The 21,791-nt window shown below is 36.9% G+C and overlaps 1 protein-coding gene across 1 annotated transcript in view; it reads left to right on the forward strand.

Moving 5' to 3' along the window:
- The window catches only part of LOC121880307 (fatty-acid amide hydrolase 2-like), a gene marked incomplete at its 5' end in the record, with an annotated part of 288,336 nt that overhangs the window by 18,464 nt on the left and 248,081 nt on the right, over window positions 1-21,791 (forward strand). Inside the window, 1 exon segment of the mRNA XM_042387464.1 lies at window positions 9,789-9,970. Coding sequence (XP_042243398.1) covers window positions 9,789-9,970 — 182 coding nt within the window.

A 21,791-nucleotide genomic window follows, 5' to 3' on the forward strand; every position in this document is an offset into this window, starting at 1 on the left:
CGTCCCTACTACATAAATGTGTGGGAATACCAGACTGTTTACCTTTTTAGTAATAAATAATAAATCAGACTAAAGTTAGGATAATATAATTGACATTGCTGGATTCCTTGTAAGACCAGGAATATTTTGAATATAAATATCATATATTTTGCACAAAAGATAACATATTTACTCAAGAGTAAACATTATATCTAAAATTTGTTATGTCTAATGCAAAATCTATGATGTTTATATTCAAAATGATCATCAAATTGTAAGAATTCCAGCAATGTAAATTATATTCTGGCCGGATAATTTGTATGAATTTTATGAGCTAAATAAAAAAATTATACTTCACCCGTTTAAAGGGGTACACCCACCACGGAATGTGAGCATCCTGGGTTCTGGCAGGGCACCGCGTAAACGTAGAAACGCAGAATGTGGGACCGCGTAAAGTGAGGGTTGACTGTATTATAATAAAATCCATTGTAAATGAACTATATTAAGGGAAAGACTGCTCGTTCACTACAGAGACAACATTTAATAGAATGGTCAGCTGATTCCTGTACATCATGTCTGAGCTAAAGAATACACCTCTTAATGCTATACATACATAAATACATTACAAAATTAAAATAATTTTAATACTGTTCTTCTAAACAGTAAGACCTATATACTGTACAGTAGGGGGCAGTGAAATTTTGCTCAAAGCTGCACTCTTCAGGCATTGTTCCTTATACATATCTAAGACTCCATGCCAAATTTGAAGCTGATATGTCGAGGTTTAGTCTGCCGCATTTTCTACTGAAATTTTTAAATTTACCTACAGTACTAGCCAAACAGCCGCTGTGGCGGTGCAATGTTCTGTTCAGTGTTTATCAACTTTTTTTTCATATCTCTTATTTCATTTAAGTTGTCTTGTTGCAGATGAGTATGGTGCTATGTCTATATTGATTATCAGGGCTCGATAAGACACCAGTTCACAGAACCGACAAGATCTTCTACACTGGCTGCCGCCAGACCCATAATTTCTGATTAGTGATTATGCTGGAGCTGCCATTGCTAATGCCACCCTTAACTGACTCGTGCATTATCACAAAGGATGACAAGAGTCAGTTATTATTGGACCACATAAGCTATGGATGCGACAAAAAAATAACGGCTTAAGAGGCAAGAAATTGAGATGGCTATTTAGATAATTTGACGCCACTCTATTTTGATGGTAAGAAGACCGCCACTGTGGTGGATGATAAAGAACATAAGACCGAGAAATGGAGTTCGAGGATGATGGTGAAAGATCATTATGTCATCATGGCGAAGTTACAATGAATATCTCACACATGTGACCCCAAGTCTGGACACGGAGCAGATTGCCAAAAACTATTCACGAAGTTTCTGGTGGAGAAAATTAAACCTAGCAGCCATTGTGTGTTACACAGATGGAACCAATGTAAAATGTAGGATCAGAAAATGGAGTCATTCATCATCTTGAAATGTTACTTGGTCACCCGGCCCATTATTTCATATGTCAGCTTCACGGAAAATGAGCTGCCTTCCGCCAGCAGTTTTATCACTATGATGGTAAAACCAAGGGTCCGATATTTGCGTGGTCCCATTGGAAAGCAGATCATGAGCCTCGGTCGAGCTTCCAGTTGTCGCCTTCCAGCCAGTCATCAGTTTCCCTTGATTGTGTTTAATGATGAAGTGGAGAAAGATCTGTCCTGACTCAGAAATACCTGTATAGGATTTGTAAAGGAGTTATCACAGGGTGTTAAGTTAGAAGATGACTTGGCTGGAAGTATGACGGTAGTCCTCCCTTGTGTGTCAAGGTGAACACCTGAGTGGAGTAGAATCTCAGGTTGTATGTAGCAACATCACATCTAGCCAAGAGTTGAAAAAGAATTAACAATATAATAATAAAGTTCAGTGCTCCAATGTTTTACATCAAGATACACCCCTTTACGCAATACACGCCCAAGGAACGATTCCAGTCCCTGCTATATGAACACCTGAATAGTGAGGAGGAGACGATGGTGGCAGAAGGCTGTCCAGGAGAAAATGCATATGTGTGATTGGCCACACAGAGATCAATCCTCTTTTCTTGGTATGTGTGCAGATGAGGACATGACTGTTAGAGAAAAAAGCTGTTCCCAATGATAAGAAAAATTAGGAGAGGAGAATCAGCAAAGGAAGAATGCATCAGGCAGATCTGAAGAGGAGGAGGATTCTAGATGCTGCTGTTGACGGAGGGAATTTGTTAAACTATACTGACAGGAGGGTAAAGATGGAGATGGAATGAGGATGTGCTCAGAAGTCAATATGAGAAAGGTGGTGACTCTAAACTAAAAGTGGTAAGTAAAAAACTATCATTCCATGATTAACTGGAGGAATGAACTCAAGACTGAGCCTCCTTACATTGCTTCTGTCAAATCTACAGGGCACGACATTCTTGAGACACTATTAGTGGTGCCCATGGCCAAAAACAGCACTCAGGCGGTCGAGAGAGGCATAAAAGTAGATGACTGGAAGCTTGTACTGAAGTGACGGGATACTAATCAGAGATGGATAAGGCTGAAAAGATTAGCTCCAGAAAATGATGCCAAGGTTCCGCGACAAAAAGAATTTCACTATGAACTTGTAATGATTTTCTATACTGTGTAAATTGTAAATAAATATGTGAATGAAATCGATGTCACCCATGTAAAATTTATCATTATCCTGAAAACATTAAATGACACTAATTTTTGGTATACACTAAAGCTGACAAAAAGTTTTAAGTCATGGCTATAGAGGGTGCGGCGCATGAAATGGTGAAATTTTGCATAGGTTTGTTACAGCCATACAAACGATGCCTGAAAAGTGCAGCCTGCAACTCAAATAAAAAGTGTTTTTCCTTGCCCCCTAATATATATATATATATATATATATATATATATATATATATATATATATATATATATATCTATCTATCTATCTATCTATCTATCTATCTATCTATCTATCTATCTATCTATCTATCTATCTATCTATCTATCTATCTATCTATCTATCTATCTATCTATCTATCGATCGATCGATCGATCGATCGAACGATCGATCGATAGATAGATAGATAGATAGATAGATAGATAGATAGATACACACACCTAGACCCCGACTTACGATGGGGTTAGGGACCCAAATCCAGGTCGTAAGTCCGACATAGAAAATTTTTTTTTTTTTTTTTTAATAAAAATCTACAATGAAATACAGTACAGTAAAAAGTAATGAATAATGATGAATGGATACAGTACAGTGAAATTAATAAATAATAAGGAATGGATACAGTGTGACTGAGCACTTAACCTTTAATGTAGTCAGCTGAATGTACATGGGGCCCCATAATTTTCTAATTATACATGGAGACTACATTAACTGGAAACGTTTCGGTATAGAAAATGCGTGTCATTTAAATTTTTTTTTTTTTTTTTTTTTTATCTACAGTATTACTCCCCGCCTAATGTTTCACTTAACGCGTTTTATCATATATGCGCTTGCCTCGCCAGAGCTGATTCACTTAACACGGATTTTTTCCCACATATACGCGTGAGTGTCCGCTCGAGACGCTATTTTTAGATTTGCCCCACCCGCCACCCTGCCTGACTGCCTGTTTTAGCTCATAAAATCCATACAAATTACCTGCCAGAATATAATTTACATTGCTGGAATTCTTATAATTTGGTGATCATTTTAAATATAAACATCATATATTTTGCATTAGACATACAAATTTTAGATAAAAATTTTTCTCTGAGTAACTATGTTATTTTTGTGCAAAATATATGACATTTATATTCAAAATATTCCTGGTCTTACAAGGAATCCAGCAATGTCAATTATATTATCCTAACTTTAGTTTGAGGTATTATTTATTACAAAAAGTTAAGTATTCTGGTTTTCCCACACATCCCTTGGGACGGTTGGTGGGGGTGGGGGAGGGAGGGACCGACCGACCATCTGTTACCCTGTGAAGAATATTTTTTTTTTTATTAACTGAAGATATTTGTTTTAGCTCATAAAATTCATACAAATTACCCAGTCAGAATATAATTACATTGCTGGAATTCTTATAATTTGATGATCATTTTGAATATAAACATCATATATTTTGCATTAGACATACAAATTTTAGATAAAATGTTTTCTGAGTAAATATGTTATCTTTTGTGCAAAATATATGACATTTATTCAAAATATTCCTGGTCTTACAAGGAATCCAGCAATGTCAACTATATTATCCTAACTTTAATCTGAGGTATTATTTAATACAAAATGTTAAAATTTATTTTTCACCCCACATCTCTTGAAGGGAGGATTGGTGGGGGTGGGGAGGGTTGGGACTGACCGCGGGGTTGGAAGAGGGGAGGCAAGGTGGGGTTTTGATTGACAGATAGTGTCGTGAAGATTATTTTTTTTTATTAACTGAAGATATTTGTTTTAGCTCATAAAATTCATACAAATTACCCGTCAGAATATAATTTACATTGCTGGAATTCTTATAATTTGGTGATCATTTTGAATATAAACATCATATATTTTGCATTAGACATACAAATTTTAGATAAAATTTTTTCTCTGGGTAACTATGTTATCTTTTGTGCAAAATATATGACATTTATATTCAAAATATTCCTGGTCTTACAAGGAATCCAGCAATGTCAATTGTATTATCCAACTTTAGTTTGAGGTATTATTTATTAAAATTTAGTGGTTTTCCCCAAAAATTTCTCAGAGAGGGAAGAGCCGGCAGTGTAGAGAGGGGAGGGAGTTGAGTCCATTATTTGAATGGACATTAACTTGGCGACTGTATTTCTATTTCTCTTAAGTATTAATTGTATGTACCATCATAAATTAAGATGTTATTTTACTACAATATAGTTATGTGTCTTCAAAAGTGGAGTTTGGGGGTCGGCCAGTTTCTATTGGAATTAATCCCATATGTTCTGTTGTTCACTTAACGCAGATTTCACTTAACACGGACCTTCTGGGTTCTATTGACCGCGTAGGGGTACAACTGTATATCTGAGGCGTCGTAAGTCCCGACGGTTTAAGTCCACGTAATGTAAGTCGGGTCTAGGTGTATATATATATATATATATATATATATATATATATATATATATATATATATATATATATATATATATATATATATATATATATATATATATATATATATATATACATATACACACACATACATACACATATACATATAAATTAGAGTGGAATTTAAAAACATAAGTATAATGGGGGAGCAGTACAATATGGGTTGTGCAGTAATAGGGTTGAACAAGAGGACAGAGCTTTCAGGATTATGTCTAGTTGGCAATTATGTGTATTGCAATGGTAATTACTTATTTATTTACATGATAATTTCTGATAAAATGGATTTGGTGGTACAATAAAAGCAGGAACTGTAAATATAGTAAGTGTTACAAGAAATATTAATACTTCGACAATAGATATTTTTTTAGAGGTGATTTAAAGGAAGGGAGCGTAGTCTTTGCTGGGATGTGTGGGGGTAAGTTGTTCCACACCTTCACACCATGATATTTTATGGAGGTCTGGGACTGAGAGGAGCGCATGGGGGGTGGTCTTAGTAGCTCTGGGTGCCTTAAGTTGTATCTCTGATTATTCCGGAACTGGATGTAATTATTGTCAAGCAAGTGATTGATAGATTTGTAAACAAAGAGGGCACAGCAGTAAGTGTTAATATCTTCGAATTTTAAAAATTTCAATATAGCAAATTTTTCGTTTGTGTGATCTGTTTTTTTCAAGTAGGTCATTGTCCGTACAACTCTCTTTTGTGCAGTAACCAGAGATTATGTTTTTGAAGAGCCAGAGGCCCCCCATAGTGTGTGACAGTGTATCAGGTGTTGGTAAACAAGATCATGATAGATTTCTTTCATTGCTGTGAGAGTGAGTGACTGTCGAGTATGATACATGATACCGCACTGTTTATTGATTTTACTGTGTATGGCTTGTATGTGGTTTCTCCAGTTAAGTTTCTCATCAACAATAACTCCGAGGAATTTAGTATTTTGTTCGCGTTTGAGGACTATATTACCAAGGTACAGGGGGTTCAAGTCTGGAGGTAAGTTTTAGTAAGGAATTTGAGCCCTAGAACCGATTACTGTATTGGCGGACTAATACTACAGCTGGTGGACCGCCAAATGCAAGCGAAAACATGTTGAGGTCCGCTCGTAAGAAACTCGATAATCGAGGATTGCTCGTTAACCGAAGTTAAGAATCTTATGGAAGGTAAATCGTTAACCGAAATCTCGTTAACCGAGGCGCTCGTTAACCAAGGGATCACTGTATGGCGCTAAGTCAACAATGACTGGCGGTCTGGCGCATGCTTGCCATCTATCGGACAATCCCAGAACCAGAAATTTGACACGGACAGTCCCTCGCTTAATTCAGATTTCGTCCGATTTATCCGATATCTGGATTAAAGGGGTCTGTTTTAACGAGGGTCAACTGTAACTTATCAACAAGGACGGTGGTAACATGTTGAATACAGTACAGTAAAGCCTCGAATACCGACGGTAATGTGTCCTCCAATATTGCAGTGTAAGGTGAATCATCTTATCATGAATCATTAATTACCATTAAAGTAAAGCAATAATAATGAGATGCATTCCCAAGTGTGACCTTTTCATATCTTTTGTGCGGCTTTTTACCCTCTTTTCCCCCCAAAACAATACAATTAATGAAAATTGCTAACTATATTCTTTAAATAATGTTTCTGAATGCACCTTGTACAATTAAATGAATAATAATATGGTCACACTAGGAGATGGGACGCCATTGTTTTCGTTTGTGTTTACAGCTGGGAGTCTGGGACGATAGTTCTACACGTGAAAATGAAGAAAATAAGACCCTGGTTGTAGCTGTAGTAAAATTAATGTAAAAAAATGAGTATACAGTGGTCCCTCGATTAACGAATACAAATGGTTCCACAGAGTCGTTCATTAACCGAAAATTTTGTTAACTGAATCTATTATTTCAATGGGATATTGGGTAATTGGTTCCAACTCACAGAAAAGTACATACAAAGTAAAGCCAAAAATGTATAAAGTCAGAAACACAACTGAAATTCCCCTAAATTGCCCTTAAATCACTATACATATACGTATATATACACTAGAACTCTTAAATCACTACTGCAATGTGATACAGGTGATTAATTTTTATCTCGTGTAAAATATATGACGTTTATATTCAAATTATTCACTGTCTTGCAAGGATTCCAGCAATGCAAATTATATTCTCCTAACTCTAGTCTGTGACATTATATAAGATAAAAACTTAAGGCCTATTGTATAACCACCAAACCCTGGCTGGGAGGGAGGGGTGACTGTGACATGTTTGACAGTTAGTGCTGAAGGTATAGTGAAGTATTTATTTGTTTATTTATGTAATTTATATTGAGTTTTTGTTTTTTGCTTATAAAATGTCACAGAAGTGACCGGGGAGAATATAATTAACATTGCTGGAATTCTTATAAGAGAGTGATTAATTTGAATATAAACAAGCTATAGTTTGCACAAGACAAAAATCTTAGTTATCATTTTGTACATTATTTTGAGTACATGTACAGTACAGCTTTGCCCTTAGGACAGTGTGTGCATGTAAATGAGTAAAAATAAATGAATAAAGTTACCTATATGGATGGCTAAATTTTAGAATGACCAATAATTTTAATATAAAAAATGCCAAAGTATTCAAGAACGCAACTTTCTTTATATTTACTCCACTGGAAACGAATGTAAACATAGAACCGATTACTGTATTGGCGGACTAGCCAATCAGCTGATGGACACAACAAAGCGTGTTTGTCGTAAGGATTACGTTAATCAAAGTTTTGTTCGTTAATGGAACTGAAAATCCTTATGAGAACTAATTCGTTATCCGAAATTTCGTTAATTAAACCGTTCGTTAATCGAGGGACCCCTGTATAGTTTTAAGAAATGTTATTTAATGCTAATAAATGGAACAATAGAAGTATCTAACCACTAATGGTAAAGACAAAAAAAAAGAGATGGATTGGGAATGCCAACATATACGTGCGCATTTTAGGATACCGCGTCATTTATCTTTTTAAGAATATGTACAAAAGATTCATTATTGTTTATTACTGAATATGTATTTGATTGAATTAATCTTTATATATGCGAAATGAAGAATACAATTCATTAATAATACTTAGAGTATTAAAACACATGAGGAGACAAGACGGCTCTGTTTTCGTGAGTGATGATGGTTCTACATTAGAAACTGGAGAAAATAAAACCCTGGTTGTAGCTGTAGTGAACTTAATTAAAAAAAATGAATACCTGTATGTATATTTTAAGTAATGTTATTTAATGTTAATAAATGGAACACTGGAAGTAGCTACCGGTAACCACTAATGGTAAAGAAATAAAGTGAGACGATTGGGAAAGCCAACGTATGAACAGTAAGTGCGTACATGTGAAAATATATCGTCATTTCTCAACATATGAACATGAGAAGCAACACATTTACTGTTCATATATGTTTTAAATAATATTTACGAATATAAAACAAAAATTCTACTCACCAATGGTGGTAAAGTCTAAAACATAAGGACAGCCAATGAATATTGTGCGAGTTTTTACTCAGGTGACGAAGTCATCGGGTTCAACTCTGGCTGAAGCTGTAAGTTCATCTCTGGCTGAAGCTGTAGGTTCAACTTTTGCTGAAGCTGTAGCTTTCCATAAAGCTGTTACTGAACCTGAAATTGATGTTGAAGCTGCTTATGATGCTGAAGTTGATGGTTTAGGCCTTCGAATAATAAAGCTGTCGAAAGAACCTTGCACAGCTGCTTTCTTTTCTCATTATACATCTTTATGTAGAATGTCATTCGTGTTTATTTAAATTTTAATGCTTTGTTCTGTTAATGGATCCACTTCAGAAAATATGTTCATTGCTTGCTCCATATAATATCCACAGACCTCTCACCTTTTTCATATCGTTTTAACACATTTTGTTTCTCGGCTAAGCTTATACACTTTCTATTAGCTTTTGAAACAACACTACCATCACTTGCTCTCTTGCTCATGCTGAATAGGGATGCAAAAATGCTGTAGGAAACCTGAGAAAGTTTTTCTCCAGTTCCTATTCCAGATGCGTGAAAACAAAAGGCCGGCCAAGCTCAGAGTGTTGTTTACCACTCATTAGCAAGGCAGCTTCTTTGCACAATGCCCTCTTAATTTTTTTTTTACGGTTTTTAGATATGAAAAGTTGTTGGTCGAACTGTTGTTATTGGAGTCTTTACTGTATATGGTATTTTACCCTCATTTTATGGACACTATGGCCACAGGAGGGAAAAGATCAAGTTATACTATTAGCTGAAACTAAAGATGATAAATTATGCAAAAGAGCATGGTAACAGCTGCAGAATGGGTTTATGGACCACCACCAACATTAAATTCTTAAATACACTAAAAAGTTTGCTCCGAAATATTCTCTGTTGAAATGGGCGTGTCTTATATGCCGCAAATATGGTACCTGTTCTGGAGGTGTTAGCAAAACTTCTGGGGGCATTTTTTTATCCAACATAATTTTGTTATTGCTGTACAGTATTGTCATTAATTCTCTCACATTTTTTTTCCTTGGTAATTGTTATGCACTTTTCTTCCTCAGGCTTGGGATTGTCTTTGAAAATTTATGGTACATTTGATTTATATGATACTGTTCTGTAGAGTATGAAGTACAGGTACATTAAAATTTTAATGTCTCAGTTGACAGAATGTTGTGGATTGATTTGATCCTGCGCTCTGTGCGGCTGGTCTTTGAGGCTGTCTCACGTCTCATCTTTGGGATTATGTACCATGGCGACCCTCACACTACACTACCACCGATCACTAATCTCATACTCCTGGAGTCTGCAACTGCACTAGCGACTAAAATTAGGACAAAAAAAGTAAGTTTTACTCTCCCATGTTTTATGCACTATAATACGTCAAGAGATGCTAAACAATGCATTAATTGTTGCAGTGTTCTTCTTTACTCTGAAAACCTTTTAATGAATGGTACAGTGTGGCTGGAATGAAGAGCAGTTCAGACTCTCCCACTCTTTAACTGGTATAACAGATGTGTTTTGTTCTGGTGTTTTCCCTACTGCTACATGGCCCTCTCTTGCTTTATGGAATCCATCATCACTCATGAACAGCATGTTCATCTTATAAACCTCTCTACATAATGTTCCTCAATCATGCATGCATTCTGGGTCTTCCTGGATACCCTTGCCCCTTGTATTCAGCACCTCCCTTCCTTTATCATTCCACCTCCTTCTTGACCTCCTCCTTCCTGTCTGACTGACTGAAAGGCTAGTGACAGGGGATGGGGTCAAGTTTGAGGCAGCAGCAACTTGCCTGGATGCGGCGAGGAGGGGGCAGGACCCTGAGTCAGGTGAGCGTCAGGTCAAACATCAGGTGCGTGTCAGGTTGGGCAATGGTTTCTCAGTACTTGGTCGGCTTGATTGGGTGTGGTGTTTTCTTGTTTGGTGGAAATATCTTGGTCTTCTTGTTAGTTTGAAGTTGATGATCTTCTTTTCCTCCTCCTCTTGCTCTCTTCGAGTGTCCATTCCCTAGTGTCTTTAGGTCCTGCTCTTCGTCGTGCCCTAGTTGCTCGTAGATGTGGATGAAGTCGGAGAGGGTGATCTTGATGAGGTGTTCTGCCCCTGGGGTCTCATGCTGTTCTAAGTAAATTCCCTATACTGTCTCATCAAACCACAGCTGGCACTTTGTCCAGTAGTGTAACATCTTTCAGTAACAGAGTCCTGTGTATCGGAAATTTTTGATAACTGGAATTCAGAATGTGTTCCTGTACTCTTCCAGAAATATATCTCATATTCTGACATGGAGAAATATTTTCTGTTGCTGTCTTTGTTTTAACATATGGCACAAGTTACATGAGTTTACATGCTGCCTGGGTAGTGTCACTCTTATCACTCGCTCCACCATGCACCATTCTTATTGGCCAACCATACCAAGGGAGGCTGCCACAGGCTGCCTAGTTTGTCCCCGGTAGACTCAGCTTGGCTGACAATGTTTACAGTACAAAACCAAACAACACACCCAACATACCGGTATGTAAATGTTTGTTTGTTAAACACATTAATATTTCCTATAAGCACTTTTACCACTGGACAGCTGTAATCTAGGAGAGTGATAAGAGTGGTGAGGGTAATTATAGGAAAGTGATAAGAGTAATGAGAAAAGTGTTGTTGTGTACTAAGCGAGGAGGTGATGGTGAGTCAGCCCGTGTCATAATGAGGAGCAAGGCGTGTATATTCTGAATTGACTTGATGTTTTCCCGGGCCCATGGATGATAACTTACAGCAGTACCTCTCAGCTGATTGCCCTAAATACACTAGAGGCTGTCTGGTCCAAGCCAAACCTGAACACGTAAGTGTGAAAATATTGTGTTTCACTGTGGATGTGAAGAATATTAATTGAATAACTTCTGATGATATGCAGCTTATGTTGTGTTACTATTAAGATAATGTTATACAGTATTACCCCGCTTTACACGGTTTCACTTTCCGCGATTTCTCATTTCTCATTTACGCAGTCCCTTGCCAGAACCGGACTTTCACTTTCCGCGGTGCATCTACTCATAATTTTTTTTTTTTTAGCTCATAAAATTCATACAAATTACTCGGCCAGAATATAATTTACATTGCTGGAATTCTTACAATATGATGATCATTTTGAATATAAACATCATGGATTTTGCATTAGACATACAAATTTTAGATCTAATGTAATAATTTGGTTTACACAAAGCAAATATTTTATCTTTTGTGCTAAATATATGAAGTTTACATTCAAAATATTCCCTGACCTGCAAGGAATCCAGAAATGTCAATTATATTATCCTAACTTTAGTCTGAGGTATTATTTATTACTTAAAGTTAAAATCTAGTTTTTTCACCCAAACATTTCTCTGGTAGGGAGGGAAGGTGGAGGGTGGGGGGGGGAAGGTTGGGACCGACCGACCCAGCTGGCGTGAGTGTGAGGAGGGGGGGAGGCAAGGTGGGGTACTTTGATTGACAGATAGTGTCGTGAAGAATATTTTTTTTTTTTTATTACCTGAAGATATTTGTTTTAGCTCATAAAATTCATACAAATTACCCGGCCAGAATATAATTTACATTGCTGGAATTCTTACAATATGATGATCATTTTGAATATAAACATCATGGATTTTGCATTAGACATACAAATTTTAGATCTAATGTAATAATTTGGTTTACACAAAGCAAATATTTTATCTTTTGTGCTAAATATATGAAGTTTACATTCAAAATATTCCCTGACCTGCAAGGAATCCAGAAATGTCAATTATATTATCCTAACTTTAGTCTGAGGTATTATTTATTACTAAAAGTTAAAATCTACTTTTTTCACCCAAACATTTCTCTGGTAGGGAAGGAAGGTGGGGGGTGGGGGGGGGAAGGTTGGGACCGACCGACCCAGCTGGCGTGAGTGTGAGGAGGGGGGGAGGCAAGGTGGGGTACTTTGATTGACAGATAGTGTCGTGAAGAATATTTTTATTTTTTTATTACCTGAAGATATTTGTTTTAGCTCATAAAATTCATACAAATTACCCGGCCAGAATATAATTTACATTGCTGGAATTCTTACAATATGATGATCATTTTGAATATAAACATCATGGATTTTGCATTAGACATACAAATTTTAGATCTAATGTAATAATTTGGTTTACACAAAACAAATATTTTATCTTTTGTGCTAAATATATGAAGTTTACATTCAAAATATTCCCGGACCTGCAAGGAATCCAGAAATGTCAATTATATTATCCTAACTTTAGTCTGAGGTATTATTTATTACTAAACGTTAAAATTTAGTGGTTTCACCCAAACATTTCTCAAGAGAGGTAGGAGCTAGTGAGCTGGGAAGAGGGGGATTTGAGTCCATTATTTGAATGGACATTAACCTGGCGACTGTATTTCTCTTAAATATTAATTGTGTGAGCATACCATCAAAAAATTAAGATGTTATTTTTACTACAACGTAGGTATTGTGTCGGAAAAAGTGGAGTTTGGGGGTCGGGCCAGTCTCTATTGGAATTAATCCCATATGTTCTGTTGTTCACTTTACTCTGTTTTCACTTTCCGCGTACCCTGTGGGTTCAATTGACCACGTAAATCGCGTAAATCGGGGTACTACTGTATTAGGTAAATGTATTCATATATGATATGTCATTGAACCTTCAGTTCCCTCTTGTAAATTGATTATTTGTATTTGACAGGTTTGACCGAAATAAACTGTATCAAATTGACGTGGCAGGTTGATCTCCTTAATGGGCGATTAAAAGCATAATGTGAAAAAAAAATCTTAAATTACTGATTTTCAATAAAACCCATGATATAAATCTATGCTCTAAATATTGGTAACTGGAGTGTCAGTTGGTGCATTTTGCAGCATCCTAGCTGATATGTAATGTAATGTATTAAAAATAGTAATTGATGAAATATATTACTGTAGTACAGTATTGTAGTTTTTTTAATCAAATGTGCTTACAGGAGATTTTTTTTTTTATGGGAATTAGCCCACCCACAACGGGCTCAAAAAAAAAAGAACAAAGAAATTGAAAATAGAGAAGAAAAAGGTTATATAGTGGTCCCTCGGTTAACGAACACAATTCGTTCCAGAAGGTCATTCTTTAACCGAAAATTTCGTTAACCGAAAACATTGTTTCAATGGGATTTTGGGTAATTGGTTCCACCTCACCGAAAATTACAGTCGGCCCTTAACATACGCGGGGTTAGGTAACAGAGAAACCCGTGAATGTTAAAAATCCGTGTACTTTTGCGCCCGCCCGCCCCCCGTAAAAAAACCCTGGCCCCCCATGTCCTTATTTACAATATATATATAGTTCAAGTTTTTAAGACCAAATTATTTGGCAAAAAATTGGGGGTCGACCTCTAAATGGGTAATAGTTTCGTTAGGTTGAAAAATATTTACCAGTAACTACTAGTAAACAATGGAAACGATGCACCAACACACCACCAGCTGTGAGTGTCGGTACAGTTGCTAGGGCAGATCTCTTGCGTCATCATAGCAAGCCCAAAGTAGCCAAATGCATGGTATGGTATGCACAGGACGATGTAAAACATAAAGTATTCATTTTTTAAAGTTTATTTATAGATACTGTACATAAATTTTTGTTCATTACATTTGAAACATCAATCTTTGTTAATTAAATTTGAAACAAAAGAAAACTACGATACCGTATTTCTAAATGCCTGGTATTTTCATTAAAATATTACATCACAAGTATATTTTACCTTAACTGTGACTGAATGAATATAGGTATTTTCAGAAATAAATATGGAAATATAATATTTTTGCTGGAATGACGTACATATTACAGTGGAAAGACGAAAACAATGACTTTCGCTTTTTTCGTTATTCAAAAGATTTTACCGTAATCGCTTTTCGAATGGTTTTCAGTTAAAAAACTGTTGTACTCGTACTGTATTACAATAATATTCTATCCCATCATTAGCCATATAATCCCACAACTGAAAACCATTTGAAAAGCGATTACGATAACATCTTTTGAACGAAAGAAAGAGAAAGTCATTACTTTCGTCACAATTTTATCCCACTTTCCACTGTAATACGTACATCATTTCAGCAAAAATATTATATTTCCATGTTCTCAGAAATAAATGGTAGTTTTGTTGAAACGTAATGTACAATATTTAATATTAAAATGCAAAAATAGCTATAAAAACAATTAATACACCCGTAATGTACTGGCTGGCATTTCCACTCGTCCCTGCTCCCGCGTCCAAGGTCACCACTCTTCCCAACTCGCTCCCTCCGCTCCCTCCTCTACCTCCTCTGCCTCCTCCACCTCCTCTGCCTCCTCCACCTCCTCTGCCTCCTCCACCCCCTCTGCCTCCTCCCCGTCACTACTGCCGACAACGAACACAAATGTTTTGTGAATAACTGCACCTCCAACTTCCTATGTACAGTACTGAACTGTACTGTGCTGTGCATTTTTACAAACAATAAACATGGCAAAAAAGCTATTAAAAAAAAAGAGATAAAAATTTCACTTTACTGTACAGTACCTATCCTCGACGACAGGACGGGGGTCATCGGGCTCATCGTCACTCAATTCCATAATGGGTGGTGAAGTGGGGGCGATGGTGGATTCAGCTGCTTCCTCACTGCCGCCAGTGATTGATGGTGTTAAATCTCTCCTTCGGTGATCAAAGAACATGGTGATGGGGAGTTGTGGTCTCTTTCTTTCATTTCTTCCATGATGTTTTTGTATGGAGCGAAAACGTCATCCATCCCTCGCATGAATTTCAGGGCACACACCATGGAGGGGTCCATACTATAGGCCAGGTTTTTCAGTGCCTCAATATTCCTGGTCATCTCCCCTAACTTCTCCAATGTTATTTCTTGGTGCTCTTCCTCATGCTCTTTCCCTTTCGCTTTCTCTTCCTTGCCTGAGTCTACTAACTCCTGTAGATCCTCCTCGGTCAGCTCAGTGTCGTGCTCTTCAATTAGCTCCCTCATCTCGTCCTCTGCCATGTCCCGGAAGCCTTCAGCAGCCACTTTCCTTGACAGTGCCAGGGTCTTTCTGAATATTTTCATTAAAATCCATCAAAATCATTTTCCTTGTCATCGTCTTAAGCACCAAACAGCTCCTCCCAGTCTTCTCCTTAAACAGGGCTAGAGGGTACGTGCTTTTCGAATCGTTTTCAATTAAAAAAATGTTACAGCACATGTATATTTTACCTAAACTGTGCCTGAATGAATATATTCTCAGAAATAAATAGTAGTTTTGCTGATACGTGATGTATTTCAGTGTAAAATAGGATAAAATACATGACGAAAACAAGACTTTACCTAACCTTCCAATGTTCAAGAGATGTTACTCGTTTTTTAAATAGTTTTCGGTTAAAATACTGTTATATTACAATGATATTGTATTCATACTGTGCTTGATATACTACATTCACGGAAATGTTATATTTTTGCTGAAATGACGTACGTATTACAGTGGAAAGTGACGAAAACAATGACTTTCGCTTTCTTTCGTTCAAAAGATGTTACCATAATCACTTTTCGAATGGTTTTTAGTTAAAAAAACTGTTGCATCACAAGTGAATTAGGATAGAATATTATTGTAATACAACAGTTTTTTAACTGAAAACCATTCGAAAAGCGATTACGGTAACATCTTTTGAACGAAAGAAAGCGAGTCATTGCTTTCGTCACTTTCCACTGTAATACGTACGTCATTTCAGCAAAATATTACATTTTCATATTCTCAGAAACAAATAGTAGTTTTGCTGAAACGTAATGCATTTCAATGTAAATTAGGATAAACTACATGAGCACAAAAGACTTTACCTAGCCTTCCGATGTTCAAGATATGTTACTCGTTTTTTTTAGTAGTTTTCGGTTAAAATACTCTTATATTAGTGATATTCTATTCATACTGTGCTTGATATAATACATTCATGGAAATGTAATATTTTTGCAACTACAATGCTGATGTCAACACAAGCATGGTTACAGCGAGACTGACTGAGTGAGGGAGAGCTATGCGTGTGTGTGTGAGGTTGCGGGAGCGGGTGGTGTCCCGTGTTTGGTGCCGCACGCGAGTTGAATGTACTTCAATTACTTCAATGTACAGAATATTCCTCCGGCGGGGCAATCCGCGTATTTGCAAATCCATGCATTATAAACCCGCGTATGTTAAGGGCCGACTGTACCGGTAATCTTCATTTTAATCCAGCTTCCCAAACGTAAGTTTCAGTATAAAATAATTAGTGGTAGGACCTTGTGAGTGGTTTACCATGTTTCCATCACCACTCTTGACACGCTAAACCGCAATATTTAACAGGTAAGAATTTTATCTCTGGTGCTTAAGACGACCCCCCTAACTTTGGGCTGATTTTTTTTTTTCAAATTCCGTCATGTAGGCCGAGATATACAGTATGACGTTTATATTCAAATTAATCTCTGGCTTGCAAGGATTTCAGCAATGCAAATTATATTATAGTAACTTTAGTCCGAGATATTATATAAAATAAACATAAAGAAATCACCAATCTTTTATCTTGAACACGAGGGTGGTGGAAAGGCGGGGGGAGGGGGCGGGAGGTGACAGAATGTCTGGCGTTTGTTTGTTTATTTATTTGAGATAAGATTTGACAGTTGGCGCTGAAGGCCTGCGTGTTTATTTATCATTACTTAGAGTGACTAAGCTCTTCTCATAATTTTCCACCCAAATGACCTGGGTGAATATAACTTACATTGGAGGGATTCTTGTAAGATAGTAATTTATTTGAATGGTTTTTTTTTCAATTTAAATTTTAATTGTTTATTCCTTGATGGAGGAAGTGGGATCCTAGTGCTGTCACTTGGTACCCCTGTACCATAACACCAGAAGCAACTGGCCAGTGTCACAAGTATATACAGTCATTCCTTGGTTATCGCGCCTAATTGGGACCCCACCGATAACGAAAGTACAGAACCTGTGGGATTTATTCTAATTGGTTCCAGGCACCCAAGACCCAACCCCAAGTTTCCCATTTTACGACCATTTATACCCACTAAATATATATATAATGTTATAGTAAATATCATAAACACACATAGGCATGGCTAGGTTTATTACAAAGTGGTGAAAAGGGTACGCTTAATACTGTAGTCCACAAAACATGTAGCTATGCTTTTTTATAAGGCCCCCCGTCATACGAGTCCGTTTTCTCTCACATCAGGACGCCTGAGTCCTCCGTTTTCTCTCTTAATCTTAGAGTGCACCAGAAACTTTACTATTTTTAGTAATGCCACAGAATTTGAAATTGCAACCCCAATTGCAACTGGAGTTGCAATTGTTGAGGCAACTAGATATGTCTGATTACAGCAAATGTGTTATTGTCAATTTGTGGGTGAAAGATTTTATCCTCAATAGATGTAGGTTAACATTTCACCTGTAGGCAAATGCTTAGAAAAGCCTAAGTAAGGAAGTATATTCCTTTAACACATAATATGTGACCAGTATGGGGAGGATCATCCTGTCTCCGTCAGGGGGTCGTGGAGTGGTGGTCCAGCAGGCGTCACATGTTTTTTTTTTGGGGGGGGTTGGGGGCCACGGACGTATATGCGATCGGACGTTAACCGGCGCATGACTGTACTTCAATGTACAGAATATTCCTCCGGCGGGGCAATCCACGTATTTGCAAATCCGTGTATGCTAAACCCGCGTATGTTAACGGCCGACTGTACATACAAACTAAAAATGAATGCAGAAAAGTAAACTTACTTTGAGGTGTGCATGTAGAAGGCTCCTGGTTGATGATGATGATGATGATGGGAATTAGAATGGGGGTGGAGGAGAAGGGAGAAGAGAAGGCATTTGGGTGGAAGAGAAGTCACCCCATGCTGCCATTTCACCCATAATTTTTAGTTCACTTGGTGAAATTCAAGATTATTTTCTTTAAATCAGCACTGCACTGCATTATATATTGTCAATATGTAAAATAAACTTCAAAATGACCAATATATAATTTGACTGGAAACAGAAAAAAAGCGTTTATGTTGAAGAGTCTCAAACAAGATCTTCCTTCCTCTGAGCTGGTAAACAATCTGACGCCTAGCTTGGTGTGTTGAGTGGCTGTTTGGCGCACAAAAAAATAGTTTCCTGTATAGTATACCCCGGTTTACGCGGGTTTCGTTTACGCGTTTTGTCATTTACGTGGTACCTTGCCAGAACCGGGATGCCCGATTTACGCAGTGAATTTACTCATTTACGCGGGTGAAGTATAATTTGTTTATTTACTGAAGATATTTGTTTTAACTCCTAAAATTCATACAAATTACCCAGGGGTTGAGTTCATTGTTTGAATTCACTTGAAGTTGGCGGCTGTATTTCTCTTAAATATTAATTGTGTGTGCATACCATCATAAAATTACGATGTTATTTATACTACAACGTAGGTATAGTGTCAGAAAAAGTGGATTTTGAGAGTCGGCCTAGTCTCTATTTCAATTAATCCCAATTAATGTTCTGTTATTCCATTTACGGGTTTCTCGTTTTACGCGCTACTCCACGAGTTCAATTGACCACGTAAATCGGAGTATTATCGTACTTCAATTATGTTCAATAATTGCTAAAATGACTAAAAAATGTAATAAAACTTTTAAAATTATTGAATAGTACAACCTTCTTGATATTTACGAAAATGGTAACGAATTTAAGTCCTAGAACCGATTACTGAATTGGCGGACTAATACTACAGCTGGTGAGCAGCCAAATGCAAGGGAAAACATGTTTGGAAAAATTCGTAAGGAATTCGTTAACCGAAATTTTTTCATTAACCAAAGTGAAGAATCTTATGGAAGGTAATTCGTTAACCGAAATTTCGTTAATCGAGGCGTTCGTTAACCGAGGGATCACTGTACTGTGTTAATCTACACCACGAAGATGCCGGAAAACCAGCTTTTTAAAGTGAGACAGATTGTATAAGTATGGAAACACAGAAGAAGGCAGAGTGTTACTGCCACAGTAAGATAAACTAGAAGAGAGAGAGAGAAAGAGAGGGATACCCACAGTAAGATAAACTAGACGAGAGAGAGAGAGGGTGAGAGGAGAGACATAGTGTTGACAACGAATTTTGCTGGGGTGTTTAAATGGGCGACGGCCACGCAGCTGTATGACTGCCTGAGGGATAGTCTATCGCCTCCTACCGTAGAGACAACATCTTTTGTTCGACCAACATATACCAAGAGGATATTATATTTGTTCTCGTTGGTCAAACCCTAGACCCCAAAACGTGAGTGTGATTGTGAACTATTAAATCCTCTAAAAAACTCTAAATAACTTTAATAAGTACAGGTTGTACCTCTCTAGTCCGGCAACCTCGGGACCTGACCGGTGCCGGACCATGGAAATTGCCGGACCATGGAAATTCACCCTTTTCCTGGATAGATAGTGACTTGTGCTTATGCCTGGAAGCACTAGCACCACTTTCTCTGCGTCATGGTCTCTTTGAAGACATATTGAAGGGTTAAATGTCGTATAGTAGCTTCTCAAATTTCGCGAGTTTTTAATTCTTAACGTATTTTATTGGAACACAAAAAAATAAATAAATAAAAATTTTGACGGCGGAAACTTGAATTTCGACGGGTTTGAACGGCCCGCCAACGTGCAGACGACGTGCATAATTGTGTAAACAGCGTCATTTCTCTTGTGTACAAAAGATTCATTATTGTTTATTACTGAATGTCTTTTTTATTGAATTAATGTTTATGTGTGCAAAATGAGCAATACAATTCATTAATAAAACGTAGAAAATTAAAACACATGAGGAAATGACACAGCATTGTTTTCGTTGATTACAAAACCAGTGACTGACTGGTTCTACATATAAAACTGAAGAAAATAAGACCTTGGTTGTAGCTGTAGTAAAATTAATATGGTTGTTTTAAGTAATGTTATTTAATGTTAATAAATGGAACAATAGAAGTAGCTAACGATAATGGTAAAGAAAAAGAGAGATCGCATATGTAAGTGCGCATGCGCACACGTGAAAACATATCGTCATTACTTTACATAAGAATATGAAAGCAACACTTATTTACCGTTCATATATATTTTAAATAATGTTTCTGAATTTGTTTTTATTGAATTAATGTACGTGTGTGCAAAATTAACAATACAATATATAAATAATTCGTGGAATATTAGAGGAGACGAGACCACTGCCGGCATTGTTTATGTTAAAGCTTACGAAACCAGTGACTGATTGGTTCTACATATAAAACTGAAGAAAATAAGACCCTGAGTTTAGCTGTAGTAAAATTAATGTAAAAAATGAATATGGTTGCTTGAAGTACCTGTAATGTTATTTAATGTTAATAAATGGAACAATATAAGTAGCTAACCATTAATGGTAAAAAAAAGTGAGACTGCTCGTATGTAAGTGCGCACATGTGAAAATATATCGTCATTACTCTACATAAGAATATGAAAGCAACACTTATTTACTGCTCATATATATTGAAGGGTTAAATGTTGTACTCTGTATAGACAAGCAGAGAGAGAGAGAGAGAGAGAGCAGCCGAACTGCCGGATGTAAACAAACCTTAATTTCCCGCAGGTTTTTTTTTTTAAGGGGATTAGCCCACCCAGGCATAGGTCACTGACCCACATTGGGGCCTGAGGGGCAAAAATTTAATACTCCTGTAATAATAATAAAAATTCAGATAAAAAAAAATAAAAAAATAAAAAAAAATAATAATAATGATAATAATAATGCTGCCTATCTACCTATTGGACAAACTAGAATCGTTCCGGACCACGGGAGTTTCCGGGCCACAGAATACCGGACTAGAGAGGTACAACCTGTATATATATGTACAGTATTACCCCGCCTTACGCGGTTTCACTTAACGCGTTTTATCATATACGCGGTGCCTCGCCAGAGCTGAACTTTCACTTAACACGAATTTTTTCCACATATACGCGGTGAGTGTCCGGCTTGAGACGCTATTTTTAGATTTGCCCCACCCGCCACCCTGCCTGACTGCCTGTTTTAGCTCATAAAATTCATACAAATTACCCGGCCAGAATATAATTTACAATGCTGGAATTCTTATAATTTGGTGATCATTTTGAATATAAACATCATATATTTTGCATTAGACATACAAATTTTAGATAACATTTTTTCT

Source organism: Homarus americanus, unplaced genomic scaffold (assembly GCF_018991925.1).
Source record: "Homarus americanus isolate GMGI-L3 unplaced genomic scaffold, GMGI_Hamer_2.0 scaffold20930, whole genome shotgun sequence".
In the NCBI taxonomy this organism is placed as follows: domain Eukaryota; kingdom Metazoa; phylum Arthropoda; class Malacostraca; order Decapoda; family Nephropidae; genus Homarus; species Homarus americanus.